This window comes from Phasianus colchicus, chromosome Z (assembly GCF_987193195.1).
Source record: "Phasianus colchicus chromosome Z, bPhaCol1.hap1.1, whole genome shotgun sequence".
Classification (NCBI taxonomy): domain Eukaryota; kingdom Metazoa; phylum Chordata; class Aves; order Galliformes; family Phasianidae; genus Phasianus; species Phasianus colchicus.
In genome coordinates this window covers 46855097-46872659 of record NC_143476.1, presented here as the reverse complement: position 1 = coordinate 46872659, position 17563 = coordinate 46855097, and the positions used below count along the sequence as shown (strand labels likewise).

The window sequence follows — 17563 nt, the reverse complement described above, 5'->3', positions numbered from 1 at the left end:
TCTTTTAATCTGTAACATGTTAGAAACCTACAAATAATCAGTGAGCTTACTAAGAAGTAAATTAATTAGATGAGAATTACTAAGAAAGAGCAGCAGACACGTCACACAAGAAGATGAGTGCAGTCTTTTTTTATCAGACTCGTTTCTGCCAGTAGGCTGATGTACTGCTCAGACCTGGGACAGGCCATACACAAAATATCTTACTGTGTTGAAACATTTCAGGCACAAGCAAAATCAACCAACCAACCAAAAATCTCCCTGAATACTCATAAAAAAACAAAGTCTAGTAATTACCTGCGGTCAGAAGGGGGGAGAGACCCAGTAGGCAGCATAGGTAGCATTTGCAGGAGTAATCAAAGAAGAAAAATGCAGTAACTAATTTTCTTTCCCACAGTTTAGAGTAATGACTATTGTGAGATACATGTATTCACCACAGGGATTTGTGCAAGCGATATTTTATTTTGCTCCGAGACTCCTGCAATGCATTAAAAATAATGCCAGAGTAGATCAATGCAGTGATCTGGTGAAGTGGTGAAGAAGTCAAAGATTTTCAGTAAATTTGACTCCTTGCAGGATCCTACAGTGTTTTTTTTGTTGTTGTTGTTGTTTTTCTTATTAGTCACTGTGAATGTTTAAATACATAAACACGTGTAATACAGAAGCAAATGAGTGTGTCCATCGATATGGTTTGCTATAAATTTGTGTTCAAAATTTATGTTCGCAGGCTTACTTTTCCTCTGTTATGGCAAGCCATTGTTTGCTCACTCATGATGGCATCTTCGTGAACATATGTAGCGTTTGCCAGATGTAGATAAATACAAAATTACTAAGAATGATGCATGATGGTAAGATGAATAATAACCATAGCAGTTATGTTTTTCCAGATCTGAATTAGACATTTGTAATTGGACAGATAGACACAATGTAGTGCTGATATTTTCTTTTCAGTGATAAGGTGTCTGCTTTATAGCTGGATTTTCATTCCTGTAACAACAGTACTAAGAGTGCTGCAGATAAGAGTTTATAGTCAGAATTTAACTATCTAGTTTTACTTGCAATGTCAGTAATATCCCTTAGGAAAGGACAAAGCACTGTGTCACTGATGCAAGAATAAAGCATTTAGAAACAGTTTTCCTAGATATTTAGATAAAGAGATACTCAGCAGCATCTGTAGCACCTTCTATCTCTTTCATACAGCCCTTGCAGTTGATTCAAGGTAATGGAAAAGGTGATAGCACCTTCCAGCCATGGAAAGCAGAGCCATGGAATATTTTTCTCTTTGTTATTTCTATTTTCTCCAACAGAAAACACTGGTATGCTATGGTATAATGCTGAGAATGATGGAAAAATGATGATCTAAAACCTGCTCTAGACCCAGCAACACTTCCTGTGTCCTCCAGGTCATGGCCTGAGAGACCTCACTTTCTGTTTTTATGATAGATTTTTGTTTCTCATGTCAGCTCAGGACTGTCCATCCACACAGAGTTCTGTGCAGGATCCCGTGTGTCTGGACATGGCTGCCAGTACTGACTATGACTGTCTTCGTCTTTCTTGCTTCACAGAATTTGGACACTGAGAAGCTATCAACTCTTCATTGGTGGAAACTGCCTTTTGTCTCATGTTAAGCTATGGTAGTAAGCACCATGTAAATGAATAGACAGTAAACACTGTGCAGAAACTGTTTGGGTAGATACTGCCAAAATGGTTGCATCCAAACACTTAATCATTGTTTTTTTTTTTTTTCTTTTTCATCCTCTTTGATGGCTGATTTCCTGTATAATTTTTCAACTTCCATTACAGAATTTTATTGCTTAGCCTACTTTGCTCATATAATCAGAGAACATTAGCATGTTTACATAAGAATAGGTCCCTGCTGGTAATCAGCAAGCTACCATATATTAAAAAAAATGAACTAAGTCACTAGTATTGGAGTGTTTGTTTGCCTATGGGGATTCCTTCTGTTTTCCCTGATTCTGTCCCACTGCTCAGCATCTTTCTTCTCTGTGAGCTTTATTTCCCTCTCTCTCATGCCATAGCAATATATAAGTAACCTCCGAGTAGTTCAGATCCCTCTTAGTCAAGAGAAAAAGCAAGATAGACTCCTGAAATGGAAATTCTCACAAGGGGAAATAAGGCTCTGGATTCTGGTTACAGTGTATGTCTTTGTGTGCACCATAGAAAAATCAAATTTAATATTTCAGAAATATTGAACACCTTCACATGACTTCTGAGATGATGTCTCTTGATGCTGAAATACAAACACAGGATTGTTAATTTGCTTCCTCTACAGGTGATCAATTCAGTACAATAAATATTTTTCATCTTTAATTTGCAGATTAGTACTTTCAAGAAAACAGATCAAGTTAGGCTCATAGAATTTCAAAAGGAAAACTTTGGGGTGATGGAATTATTAAAAAGATCTGAAGATGTGGTTTGCTTTGGATAACCACCTAATTGCTCAGATGCAACTTTGAATGTTAACAGTAACAGGTAAAAAGGTTGTGAGATCCTGTGCTTAGGAGCAGCACTTCCTAGATTTCATTTCTAATGACATCAGGAGGGCAGCTTTGCATGAAACATGTATCTTCACATTTCAGCTCCTTCAGAGCAGCCTTAATCTTTGAGTTCAGAGGGAGCAACCAGTGCAGAATAAAGAGATATTACTCTCTTTTTAAAACATTACCCTAAGTGACTCTCACATCCTTGGCATGAGTGTCGTATTTAGGAAAACTCGTGATTCCCTTTGGACTGTTTTGCATTGACTACTTCAAAACGTTATATGTCTCCAGAGAGTTTCTAAAGGTGTCTTCAACTCTTTTTCCTTCCAGTCTCCTTTGTTTTTGTCTGATTAGTCCTACACCTCCCTTATGTGCCATGTGAGGTTACTGAAGTACGTGTGTTCTTGATGCAACTGAGATGCAAAGGAAGGAATGCTTGTTTGGGGATTACTACTGCCCCTTGCTCAGATGTTCTAACCATTTAAATGCAGGCTTTACATCCAGATTTTCTTGTTTATCTGGCAGTTCATTATTTAAGGCCAGCCTGTCAAAATAGGTTAAATATTCTTTGGGAAACATGGTCACATCTTTGAGACACCACAAACATGTTTAATACAAAAAGATTGGCTTGATAAAAGAAACATGATAAACTTGCGTCTCCTAAAATACTTTTTTGCTGTTCCATGTAGATTTCTAAAAGCATCAGTATGCAATGACAAATCTCAAGGCAATAAATTCCTGGAAAAGACACAGAGAGAAACCAGCAAAGCAGTGAAAATAATTGCTGATGATTTGTTCTAACTACTTGACCTTGTGACCTCTTCTCCAGATATATGACCAAGATGGGACATTGCAGCACTTTATTGATGGTGGAGAACCCAGTAAGTCAAGCTGGATGAGGTACATCCGATGTGCGAGGCACTGCGGGGAACAGAACTTAACAGTGGTTCAGTACAGGTAAAGCATGTTTCAGTTTACTCAGTGCATCAAAGAAGAAAGTTCTTAGTGAAAAATCAGACTGTAAGTGTCATCCGTACTCTTACTTTTGATTGCAAACTGTGTTCAGGTGTGGAGCCCTCAGTACAAAAAAGACATGGAGATTTTGGAAAGGGTCCAGAGGAGGGCCACGAAGATGATCAGGGGGCTGGAGCACCTCCCCTATGAGGACAGGCTGAGGGAGTTGGGTTTGTTCAGCCTGGAGAAGAGAAGGTTGCGGGGCGACCTCATTGCAGCCTTTCAATATCTGAAGGGAACTTACTCCCAGGAGGGGAATAAACTCTTCATAAGGGCTGATAATAGCAGGACACGGGGAAATGGTTTTAAGTTAAAAGAGGGAAGATTTAGGTTGGATGTTAGGGGGAAGTTTTTTACTAGGAGGGTGGTTAGGTCCTGGAACAGGCTGCCCAGGGATGTTGTGGATGCCCCGTCCTTGGAGGTGTTCAAGACCAGGTTGGACGAGGCTCTGGGCAACCTGATCTAGTAAAGGTGTATGTTTGGTGGCCCTGCTAGGCAGGGGGGTTGGAACTACATGATCCTTGAGGTCCCCTCCAACCCAGGTCATTCTGTGATTCTGTGTAATGTGTTCTTCCAGGGCAATAGTAAAGCTGCAGAGTGTGGTGAAGATGGGTTCAACTTTGGTTGCCAGGAGCTGAGGCCATTGCAGTGCATACATCAGACTGTTGCTCCTGGGTGCATTGTGTGTGTCAATAGCACATTGCAGGTGAAAGGGAAGGGGCAAAGGAAAGAGCCCCTGTAGAAATTAGGTTTCTGGGAGTCAGGCACAATGCATGTGTGCACCTAGAGCTGATACTTGATGTGCACCTGCTGGCCAAGGCTGCTAGCAGTGTTTGGGCCTGCTATGTCACTGGCTAGAGAAGGTCACTGTGTGGAGAAAATGTACAGGATTTATTTCACATCTTACTTCATGCTCACAAACAGACCCAGAAAACCTAGACAATGTGTTGCATAAATACATGATCTCAGCTATAAACAAAACTCTTGCCTCAGAATCAGAAGCAACTGCTTGGCCTTGTTAAACATGATAGGAAGCACATCAAAGAGCAGTCTGTGTTTGCCAGCCACAATGAGCAATCCTGATTTTGGCTAGTTATTTTAGAGAGTGGAGTTTCTTTTCCTTAGCAGGAATCTTAAACTTATTTAAAGTATCTTTAAAATTAAAAATAAAACATACAAAAAGCAAGCTAAAATTAAACATATATAAAGGTTGATTTTCCCATAGCGTTCCAATTTAACAGTGGTAAAATTTTTCAATTGCATATTCTGCTTTTTTATTCTCTGGCCAGTTGACTAAATAATGCTGCAATTAAAAAAATAACAACCCTAGTTATACATTACAAGTATTTATATTATATTCCTAAATATCTGATACTTATAGTTAGAATCCTCTCAGATTTTAAATAAACACAGAAGGTAATGAATAAAGATGGCTACGATGAAAGAATGTTTTTGTAGGTATCTTGTGAACTATTTCTCAGTGTGGTGGTGTGTGTGTGCACATATGTATATGTATAAAGATATAAAAATGTGCTTATGTATGTATATATAGATGACAAACCTAAATGAAACATGAACATGAGAAAGTCATTTCACATCTGTCAGTATTAAGTGGATTTTACAACTCTCCTTTCATGATGGAGTTTTTTACTTAGAGTTCCCTCTGTTGATCTGTTTTTGATTACTTCAGATCTTTATAAAATGAACTACAAAAACACAATTTAAAAAACTGGCATCCATCACCAGTGACTGCATCCAAGTGTAAGAAAATAGAAAAGTTGGACACTGAAAAACCAGCCTAATTTTTATTGTACATGGACGTCCTCCTCACAGAAAGTCAGCTGGTTTAAATTCATTCTGTTATGATTTGTAATATCTAAATGGAATTTTCTTCAAAGTGCTCTTGATTGATTGACCCTTAGCTGAACGTTTTGTTTTTATTTTGAGGCTGACAATAATGTTTGTTGGCATGTGTTCTGCTTCAACTGCGTTGGGACGCCATGAAGCTATCTTTATGAGTCATCCAACCACAATACTAAATACATGTCAGCAAAGGAAATATTATCCGAAAAGGGAAAAATCCCTTTGATGTACTTCAGCATGCAGAGATTTCTGCGAGTTTTGGAAGCTCTGCACGCTTGTAAGGAACGGTGTACGCTTACACTTTTTTTTTCCGGCCTACTCCGTGCCTCACAGACCACCCATTGCTCAAAAACAGTTCTGCTCTTTCAGCGGCAAAGTGTGTCATTTGGTTTTTAGCACATTCATTTGCTGGGCTGCTGTGTTTATGTTAAGGGAAGCCAAACTGAGAGATGAAATGTTACAAGGGTGAAGTACAAAGTAGACTCAATTTTTCTCAAGTTAGGAGATGCTGGTAATTTATAGCACGGCTCCAATTTTCATTTTTATGTAACAGTGGAAAGAATTAATGAAATGTGCGGCGCTGAGCAGAAGGAGAGGGAGAAGAGGAGAGGAGGAGGAGGGAAGGAGAGGGAGAGACACAAAAGGGAGAGTTTTTGTCAGATATTCATAGAATGGCAAGAAAACCATTCTGCTTAGCTAGCAGTGCCCTCCTGAGACAGGGTGGCAGTAAGCGAGGAAAATAACAAGATAAATGAAATTTTTGCAGCTGCTAGTAAAATATTGAGAATCTGCACTTTTTTATTGATCTTTATGATCCTGTTGCCAAGAGCCACTTTGCGGTGACAAAACATGTTGACAAGTGCATATCTCACTGCCATGAAAAATGTGGTAAAGGATTCTCCTTATGTCTGCAGTGTTATACAAGGAACAAATTGCATTGCTACAGCCAATTCTTTATAGAAAGTCTGAATTTAAGGCCTACCAACCCTAAACACTTTTATCTTGAACTTCAGGCTAACGTTTGTAGCAATTCTTCACTAAGAAAACTAGTTGAGGCCTAACATTTTTTTCTGTGGTTTATAGATGTTTTTCTGCCTTACATAAGCTGTTATAAAAAATGGTCATTTCTTAGTACTTTGACTGTATCATTTTGGTATGTAATCCTTCAGCCACAGTGGAGTGTTCTTCTTGTATATATCAAATTTCTATCCATCTCACGTGAGGGTGTTTTACTGTTCTATGTGAAGCCTAGGGGAAAAGGCATTACAAACTGATAACATTTTTATTTCATCTTGTGCCTGATTCTAATCTGACACAGCTTTAGTCCCTATGTAAATTTTTTAGCAGTAGAATTGTCACTCTGAAGCTATTTATACCAGCACAAGATTAGGATAATGCTCTAGTTTTTTATGCTACAAACTCCAATTTTTTTCTTTTATTTAGTCTAGGAAAATACACAGTCTTCCCACAGAGTGAGGCCACAATGTTTATGGTAACACTAATTTATACTCACTGAAGGATCATCTGTGTCTTTATAATAGGGTCAGTTTTAAAATAATTGGTAAGAAGTTAATTTAGTTATCTGAAGAAACATTCAGAACAATGGGTTTCTACTGAAATACTACATATCACAAGATTATTCTGTTCTTAATTTAGGCATCTTTTTTTTTTTTTTTCTCTTTTCTGTTGTTTAGATCAAATATATTCTACCGAGCTTGTGTAGATATCCCTCGTGGCACAGAGCTGTTGGTGTGGTATAATGACAGCTACACATCTTTCTTTGGAATCCCTCTCCAGTGCATTGCACAAGATGAAAATTGTAAGTTTGTTCTGTTTTTCTACGTGCACAATCCAGAATTCATGTTTCATATCTGATCAGTTATATTCCTTGAGTATTTTAAGATATATTAAAACAAAATGACTATGTTTTTAGTAATGCTGATGTACACAAAATAAAAAACCTTGAATCTGGTACACTTAAGCTGTTCAGCTCATGGTATGATTATCCAAATTATCCGAGGGGTTTGTGCAGATATTTGTAGATTTCCCACTGTGACAGCCCCCGATAATTTGATAGTGTGTGAAATTGTTCTTCTTGTAAGTGATTCACCACTTTATTCTTCACTGATTTACTTGACCCTCTCCATTTGTCATCGGTTCTATCACAAGAGACTGCCTAGCAAAAATAATAAAGTGTTGCAGGTTCATCAGCCCTCTATTAGTGATCTTCTTCATTCTGCAACACTGAGTATGTTGAGAAAAGCTTTGTTTGAGTGACTGTAAATATGAGTTCCTTCTGCTTAAAAGGTAAAAGCTCAGTACAAGTTGAGTTTATGTAAACTGAAATGACAGTGAACTTCCATTCCATCTTGGCCATCTCTATTTCTGATCATTCTTCTACCCCTTCTGATTACTTAATTTTTGTTTCACTAGGAATCATCACACAGTTAAGCATGTAGTTTGTAACACAGACCAATTACAATCTAGTGCTGGATACCTTTGTCTGTAACGGGATAAGGTGATCCAAGCACACCCTCCAGTTTGACTGTTTGTGTGAACCTGATTAGAAGTTGCATCAAAACCTTTATTCCATTTTCACATCCGTATGCATCTAAATGGTGGGAGAAACTAATAATGGTTGCTTGGTTGGCTTTAGTCTAAAGTGATTCTGTGGCTGCCCATATATAATCAATTGTAGCATAATGTATTTTTTCCATCAAGTACTTGCATACTTAAACAACTATTCTGAAATGAACTCACATCTTCTAGCAACTTAAGTACTGAACCATAGAGCAATAAAACAGTAAGATAGCAGGGATTAAACTGTCAAAAATAAACATCCTGTTTCATATTGAGTTTTCAAATCTGTTGGGCTTGAGAGGAGTTTAAAAGAAATTAAATTACTGGCAGTAATGTTTGCTGATAAAACTCACGCTCTGCAGTGTACAATGTGGAAATATTATCTTTTCTTTCATGAGCTGAAGCTTACAAAACTTTTATTTAAAAAGCAAAGCATTATGGTTAAAATATATAAATATTGTCACTTGCAATTTTGCTGTGAGAGAAGTTTGAGTTTCATCTTCAGACTGACTGACAAGTCCAGACAAAATTAATCTCTGAGCACAGAGTCAGATGTAGCATCTGTATGACTTAAGTGCTGCTTAACCCTCAGAGAAGATTTCTGCAGGTCTACTGCATAGAGGTATTTCCACTTTTAGAGCAAAATCTGCCTATATTCTTTAGATTTTAATATCCTTTCCTTACTGTTTCCATGAACTACTATGAATACAATTAAAACAAAAATAAGAAAGAAAAAAGACCTACTTCTTGTGTGAGAATGCTGGGGGAAAATGAAAGCATACATATCACCCCTTGCACTGAACATTTGTAGAGGTATGAAAGATATTATATCTGGAGACTTGTAACAGACAGCTCCAGAAATCAGGTCCTCAGATACTCCAGGGGAGAATACCATGGGAAGGACTTCAACTTCAGTTAAGTAAAACAGCATGTAATTTTATAATAATAGGATTATTGTTATTGAGAAAAGATAGTAAAACATAACTCTTTGAAGTAACTGATGTTATATGAGGTATTACCATAACGTAAGTTTGCATTACATTTTTATTGTGTATTAAATAATGTTGAATGATTCCAACTCACAAATAAAATTTGAATTTCATATTTGCTCTTAGAAATCTATTGTAATAATGTACTTAAACAAATCTGCAGTTTTAATCACCTGTTTAATTAGGTCATTTGTACCTGTGTATACATGTATAAACACTTTTGAGTTCAACTAAATATGTGAAAACATACATAGATATGTTCTCATAAGTGTACAACATTTTTAATTTTAAGATGTCCATTAAAATGTCTGTCATGAAGTTGAGCCCACAAAGATTAGAAAGCATGAGAATGGGCACAGCTGTCCTGAACAATGCCTCTTTTTGCACTGAGGTACACTCTCCCATTAGCTGACTCCATTTTGTCCGTAAGACTCGTTTCATTCATTGCATGATCTAGATTGTACTCAAGGCAGCTGTTCAGCTTTTTTTATTTGTTAACCCCCACCTTCCTTATCATGTTATATCCAGATTCAGTGTTAAGTCACTTGTTTGGGAGCGTGGTGTACTGCATTCACAGCTCCAGTATCTGAGCACCTCACAAGCCATAGTTAGCTCCTGTTTTGTAGAGCAGAAATCGATGCACAAAGCTATCTCTACACTTACTTTACACTGTCTCATGTTAGCCTAGACGCTGTTAGTATTAATTAGACGTGTCGTCGTGAAGCCACTGGCTTTATGTTGTATGACAATTTGTGAGATGTAATAATAACATCCTTAGTGACTGCACACGGAGACAGTAAGGGATCTACTGGTGTAGTAGGTATGCAAACCCTGTTTTATTTCAAGGAACATCTATGGTTTTTCCCCACACTTTCAAAATTCATGCTTGTCTGTGATATAGCAATTACAGGTCCTGACTGCAACATGTAGAATCAGGGCATCACAAGTACAGAAGCACTTTCTTTCAGATGACAATCCCTTTTGTGTAATAAATGTTTATCACAGTCAGGCTTCTCTGAGTGCTTTTAGTCTCAGACACTTCTTTGCATGAGCTCTCATTCCAGAATCAGCATCATCTGTTCAGCTCACTGTCTCATTCCTCCTGTTTCTCATTGTTATAATAAGTGTTTAATTCTAGTATCAAGAAAATGGATATTGGTATATTTTGGTGTCTCCCAAGACTGTGCAAGTTTTAAAAAGACATAAAAAGGATCTTATTTACTTTTCTTGTTTTCTCCCAGTGAATGTCCCTTCGACTGTAATGGAGGCCATGTCCAGACAAGACACCCTACAGCCATTTAATAAAAGTAGCAAACTATCCCTTGCCACTCCACAGCGATCTGTAGTATTTCCACAGACTCCGTGTAGCAGAAATTTTTCTCTCCTGGATAAGTCTGGGTCCATCGAGTCAGGATTTAACCAGATCAGTGTCAAAAACCAACGAGTTCTTGCAAGCCCAACTTCAACAAGCCAACTAAATTCTGAGTTCAGTGACTGGCATCTTTGGAAATGTGGGCAATGCTTTAAGACTTTCACCCAGCGGATCCTCTTACAGATGCATGTGTGTACGCAGAACCCCGACAGGTAAAACCAGGCTCTCTTTATTTCTGTATCTACTGATAGCCAGATCCTGCTTTATTCTTTCATCACGCTGTTATCGTTTCCAAAACTGAACCATTATTAGGAGGAGCTTGTACAACATAATTCACCTGCAGCCCTGTGAAGTAAGCTGATAAAAACCATTGCCTGACTTCTACTATTTGTAAAAACATTTGGTGCCTAAGTGTACAGATAAAAGGAAATAGCTAAGGATATAATCTTTTTTTTTTTTTTTTTTTTTTTCAGAATGGTTTGGTACATCTATTGGAGGCAGCAAAATAGAATTTATGAATATCATAGAAGGAAAAATGAGGTCAAGATAATTAAAAGTCTCTCTGTCTTCCAAAGATAATCTAGCTTGCTGCTCAGTGGCTGTCACAGTCATTTCAGGGTTCACCTATAGTGTGCAATGTGTATGAACTTAATTAAGTACTAAGAGGTAATGAATTGGAATTTTTTGCTTAGTACTATTTTTCTTCAGAGCATGCAAACCATAAATTGTGCAAAGCTGTCAAAAGGAAATACCTAGTCTACTAGTGATGTGGAGGAAAACAGATGCCACTTATTCAATAAACTAATATCCACACAGAAGAAAAATGTTGACTAGATACCTCAGAGTCAAAGTTGGTTTGAAAGTTTGTCAATACAGAATTTTATGGCCGTGAACTGAGGATGAAATTTAGCTGAACAAGTGAATTAAAATTTCAGGTACTCTGACCGGTGGCACAGTAAATATAATGGAACCATTATTTATGAATCAAAGCTGGTTTATTTGACAATTTTGATAGCTGGTGGGACAAAAGACAAAAATCAAATTAATTCAATAAATAAGGCTGCCCAAGTTTTGTCTCTTCTTCGCTGCAAAAGGGTTTGAACAGAACAGCTAAATCCCTTGGAAGTTATTCTAAAAACAGCATTTAATTGTGAATTACATTTAAACAAAACACTATAGAAATAGTTAGCTATGAGTCTCTGTGTGTATGTGCTTGTGTCTGTCTCTTTGCATACTTGGTTACCTATGTATGTGTACACGCTGGCTTGTCTGAAACTATGATGATGGAGGTTTTGGCACATAAATCCAGTTTTCCAGGATGACATTTCAAGCATGAAAAATTCTATTCCATACAAATCTTCATAGAATTTGAAGAGTTGATTGTGTTGTGTCTGCAAAAACATTTCAACATTTTCTTATTCCAGAGTTTTCTGAATGTCATGCTGGTCTTCACAGAAATAGGTGCCACACTGAGGAAGCTGCAGGACATAATGGTCTATTTAATGCCCCAATGTAGGATATAGGTCCTGAAAGGTCCAAGCTCCCAAGTTTCATAGACTTCTATGTTTCCAGTATTAAAGCACTGTAAGCTCACTACAGAGCACAAAATGCTGCATCAGGTCTAGAAGGGGTTTGTTATGCAGTTCCCACACATACTGTCTCAGCAATTCATCGAGCTACATGTGAAGACTACATTTCATCCTTTCCTTTACTTGAATCTGCGTCTCCCTTTATAAAGTACCAAGCTGCAGGTAATAATAAATGAAGAGTCTCTTCTAATAGAGCTCTTTTGCAATCTAAGGGGCAGTTAAATCTTCATTTTTCCAGTGAAAACACCTGAAGATAAGTCTAACAATTAGCACTGTCATCTTGGAGGTGAGAGGTTTGGCTTTGTTATTCTATTTTCTTTGAATTATTTTGTGACAAATGTATCTCAGAACACAGAAGTATAACTCCTCCCCTTTGAAGTGAACACCATTATTGGTAGGTTACTGTCTTTCCATCTTGCCTCTGCAGTGCATATCTAAATTCTCCATGTAATGCAGAACAGATTCACCCAGCAATTGCAGGGCATTCTTTCCTCAGAATACCGTAAAACATACTAGGCAAATAATCTAGATCAGACAGTAAGGTCTCTCCCATAGCAGCAAAGAGAGGGAAGGATGATAGAGGAAAAGAAGTGGAGATTAGTTGATAAGTGAACACTGCATCAGAAGTGTTGAAAAGTAGAAACTTATAGGAAGATTTTAATCTTAATGCATAAGGCCACGTTTTCAACGTTCATGCTAGCTAATTCTTTGGCTAGTTTGTTTTTTTGAATCCTATTATTAATAGAAATTTATATATGGTGTTATACAGAGAGTTTTGAACCTAGCAGAAGATGTGAGACAAACTTAGGATCAATCTGTTGCACAAGTACAGTCACTATGATGTTCTGTTTTTGTGACAAAGGCATTTCCTCTGTGCTGAAGAATGATTTGCACCTCAATCTTCTCATGGAGCCAATTGTGTAGATTCCTTGTGGAGGCCAGTTTTGTAATGTCTTCTTCATTCTAGTGAAGCACATCTCAACAAAAGTGTTGTAAAACCATTTCGTAGGAGCTCTTCTGTGACTGAAATGACACAGATCTGTTCAAACTTATTGCATTTGCATTACCAGAGTAACAGTTAGTGCAGATCCCAGCTGTCCTAGGATCTGGTTTCTCATATTCCTATTTAGGAATCATAACATGCTGAACTTACATTCTGGCTACCTTTTTGTTGATAAGCAGGTGCTGGCAGATCAGCTACACAGTGGCAGGGAAAGATTTGCCCTTTGTTTCTTAAGAGTACAATATTTCTCTAGATGAAAAATTTCTGAAGTGCAGTACAAGACTTACTAGATTCAAGAAAATAGGGTATGATTTGTGAAGGCATACCTGCCTGCTGGCCTGCTGGATGCAACTCTCCGGCTGATACTTCCTCACCAATATCTGCAGCACTGCTCCTGCTGATAAACAGTTCCCCATTTATTGTCAGCAATTTGTGAGCACACCAGCCATTCTGTCTTTGATATGACTGAAGCAGCAGGGGCTGTCTTCTCTAGGAAATGGCCTTAGACTATCTGTTCTGGCTTTGTGTTTGTTTTTCAACAATGCTGATTACCTACAACATGAGGTGCAGAGAAACCTTCTTTGAATTTCAACAGAAGTCTGATTCATGGGCAGAAATTTGAGGACAGCAGGATATCTGAGGTTTGAGAACTAACTAAGAAAACACCCCAAAACCAACAAAATTCAACACACCTTAAGGCCACTTAGATTCAGAAAACATCTGAATGGGGGCAGAGTAGTAAATAGACATAAAAAGCCACAGATATATTTCTTTCTGCTAGAGAGCGGAGAAAAAAAAAAAAAAAGTGGGGTCCCATTTGAGATATAATTGATGTGATACATAAATATACACTTTTTAAAAGAAATGAACCCAAAATAGGCAGAGTTTTCAAGATCATCAGTGTTTGTTATTTTTAGAATTGAAATTTAGATTAACATTAACTTCATGTAATAGTTTACTTCTGTCTTCCCACTGAGGTACATTTTAGCCCATTAAATGTTTTAGGGTTCTTGGAAGCTAATAGTAAATAGAGGTGGAGGAAATTAGGAAGATGAAAACTTAATCCATCCGAGTTCTGAGGCATTTCATACTTTTTTTAAGTACTGCCTAGGCATAAGTACTCTGAGCAACTGTTTCATGAAGCAGGAGTCACAAACAAATTTTCTCCTCAGGTTTCTGTTTGTTTATTTATTTATTACTGTTGCCGCTGTTGCTGTTGTCTATTGCTTTGTTGTTTTTTTTCCCTGCTGCAGAATTTTCCAATGACATTATCTGGGGAGCTCCAGAAAGGGGTATGGAGAGGCCTCTGAGCAAAGTGAATAATTTTGTGTGTGTGTGTGTGTGTGTGTGTATATATATATATATGTCAATTACAATATATATCACAATTACTTTTCTGACACAGTTTCTTTTAATACCTTACTTCTTTCTCACTTTGACCACTGCATTCTCTGTTGCTGGGTAAGGCAGATGTCTGCAATTCCTGGGAGCTAACATGTGGCACCATTTCTCATACGACTTGTACATTTGTCTGATGTTTGTTTTTGTTGGTTGTCAAAGTATTTAATCTTGACAATTTGAGATAAAACCTTCTCTATATAATTGTGACTGTGACTGATAAATCGAGGATGTCATCGGACCCTCTCCATTCTTGTTTATTCAAAACATCTTTTTATATGTGCATTTTTGGTGTTACACCTCAAAATTAAATTTTGAGGGCTTTGTTTCATTTTGTTTTTAAAACAGGTGCTTGACATTTTAAATTACCAATTTGAAATGTCTTTTTCTCTAAGAACATGGCCCAGACCATTCGGTTTTTATCATTTTCTTTATAGGTTCCATGTCTTTGACCTTGATGCACGCCCCATGTCCACTAATTAATTTAAACATCTCCTGAAACAGACAAACAAAAAGTAAATGTGATCAAGAGTTGTCTATTTCTGTTTATAGTGTGGCTATGGAATATTGCTCAATTAAAGTAAACATCATGCTGAAGTTAATGCTTGTTCTTGCATAATCTTTTCACAAAGGTTCACAAACTCCCTGTACTTGTAGTTAATAATAACAAAGCGTGCACCAAGCAGCACCTCTCCCTGACAGCTTCAAAAGTCTGACAACACTCACTTGCTCTGACTTTCTGGTTGTGTTAGCTCTTCCGCAAACATCTGCAGAGGCAACCGAGGATCCCCGTTGGGCTCGGCTCCCCACATGTGCTGACGCGGTGCACGAAGTGCTTGGGGCTTTGGCCTTGCTGCGTTAGCAGAACAATGCAGCGGCAGAGGATGCAGAGCTGGGCCTGCAGTTACTGTCACTAGCTGCTCGTGGCCCCACTGGAGCTGGGTATGCTGCAGTCTGCAGTGCTCTCAGACTCCGCTTTGTTTGCCTGCCTCTGAGGTCAGCTTGCTAGAAGAAGATCTCCCTCTGAAATGTCTTTTTACTAGGAAAGCTGTGGTCTAGCTCTTCTGACTGCAGCTGTGCTCCCTACCACTGTTACTGCAAGTCGGAGGTACTTGGATTCTGGTTGTGAAAACGGTGTTTGCAGCATTTCAGCACGCCTTGCTTTCACTTCCACTAGAGGTTGTGCTCTGACAGCTTCCCCTCCCACACCTTGCATCCCTGCCTGGGGTTCAGCCGTGTGTGCTGCCAGTGTCTGGGCTTGGTGTGCCAATGCCCAGACAAGCGCTCTGATTCCTTCTCCTTAGCCCTCAAGAAAAAGAAAATCAGTTTCAACTGTATGTCAGTCTCTCAGTTTGTGTTTTCTGGGATTTTAAGATGACAGAAATGTTGTAGTTTGTCTCCCTGATGTGACAGCGTTTCAATGATAGAATTATTGGTATTCAGGAGTTCACTATCACAAGAAATTGATATCTTAAATACTGCACTGGCATTCCAAGTAACCTCTCATAACAGCAAGTCTGGTTATGAAGAGGCCTTGCTGGAAAACAATTCATTGTGAAGGAAAGAATCTGAAAATTTGGTGGAAAGTAATTATAATATTTTTCAGGATCACTGTAATTCAGCAGATCTTTGATTTATGATTTAGAGTGTATATTTATATTGACTGGATGCACTGAGGTCTTGGGGCAGGAAAGTGCATTGTTCCAGTGGAGAAACAATAAAAGGTAATAGTTGGAGGGATATGTTGTTCTTACTAAATCTAATCAGGATCAATTTAAATGTACAGTTGTCTATTAGCAGCTAGTTCAGGTGCAAAAAAGTGTATTTTTCTGTGGTTTCCTTCTAACATGTTACCTACCTTCCACACAAAGCATGATCTTTGATGGCCTTCAATGAAACTCAAAGAGGAACGTCAATTTTGTACTGGTCCTGTACAAGATTTCTCCTAGAAAAATTAAGATCTAAAAGTATATGGCATAAAAAATATAACACCAAATGGCAAAATTATTTGAGGGATTTTCTAAATTGGGAAGCAAGAACTGCTCCTGACTGATTTCATTTTGAAAATGTAAAACTCGAGAGCCTTGGAAAAGAGCAAAATTTAAATCTGTACAAATCCTGAAAAATGCTACATTACAGGTATCCTCTCCTGAATTTCACTTTCGTGTGGCATCATGTAGTCAGGAACTATAAAATTATACTCTTTAGAAAATGCTGATTGATGCTACATGGCAATAAAGCTACATAACTGATTGATGGTCCATGGGGTCAATGACAAGTGTAATTTTTCTAACAAGAGAGGTTGCTTCTAGGTAAGTAGATATCATTCCTTTAAGCTCAGACAGGAAGACAGAAAACTAGGAAAATATGTAGGTATATGATTAATGAAAAACATTAGAACTGCTTTTGATGGCTGTCAGCACATTTCTGTACACCAGCTCAGCTGTCCTTAAATGTCCTTAACATTCTTAAAAATATACTAGATGAAAACATTTTGATCAGGCTTGAGTTACATCCACAAAGTAGAAAAACAGACAGATGAAAAAATCCAAAACTACATTGTTCCTGGTAATGATAGTTGAATAATTTTATAGAAGAAAAAAACCCATTTCTTCAGATAGTCAGCTGTACTGTAAAGCCCTGGTACAACTGTTTCATCAAAATGATGACTTTCATACCTGCAAATCGCTCTATGCAGCTACCTGCAGGTAGGTAGGAGTGCAGGCTTTTGCACATCTATTTTGTTTGAACATTAATTGTCTGGAACATCAGTATACAAGCTATGCTTGTATTCACATGCACACCTTGGAGCTCAGGAAGGTACAATATGTTCTCAGTAGTTCCAGTGGGACTTAGCATTTCTGATCTGCGACGACAATCCCTCTAGAAGCACATCACTGCAAAAACAGCCTATGACAATAACTGTTTTTGCCACACTGCCCCTTCTCTTTCTGTCTGCAGCCCCCTGGTGTACAAAGATCACCATCTCAATTCAGTGTCCCGGTGCAGACCAAAGTGATGGCAGATGACATAACTGTTACATCAAAGACAGCCCTGCTCTGCCCATGTCAGTGTACTCACTGAACCGAGCATTGCTTATGTTCAGTCCTTCTGCACCAGTTTAAAAAACAACAGCAACAAAAATGTATTGATCTTTTTTTTTCTGCCAGGAAAAATTTCTGAGTGAAATGGTTACCAGAGGGGAAAAAAAATAACTTTTCTACTTATTGAATGCCTTTGGAAAAACATCGTTGTAT

At 37.9% G+C, this 17563-nt stretch overlaps 1 protein-coding gene across 3 annotated transcripts in view; it reads left to right on the top strand.

Annotated features, from left to right (window-relative positions):
- Window positions 1-17563, top strand: part of PRDM6 (PR/SET domain 6) — a 73748-nt gene that overhangs the window by 43988 nt on the left and 12197 nt on the right. For 2 of the 3 annotated variants that reach the window (XM_090131685.1, XM_090131686.1), the window contains 3 exons: window positions 3328-3455; window positions 7070-7194; window positions 10186-10528. In XM_090131685.1, the coding sequence (XP_089987811.1) occupies window positions 3328-3455; window positions 7070-7194; window positions 10186-10528 (596 nt within the window). Of the gene's footprint in view, window positions 1-3327; window positions 3456-7069; window positions 7195-10185; window positions 12552-17563 lie in introns of those variants that run through there. The other variant, XM_090131687.1, reaches the window with a different exon arrangement.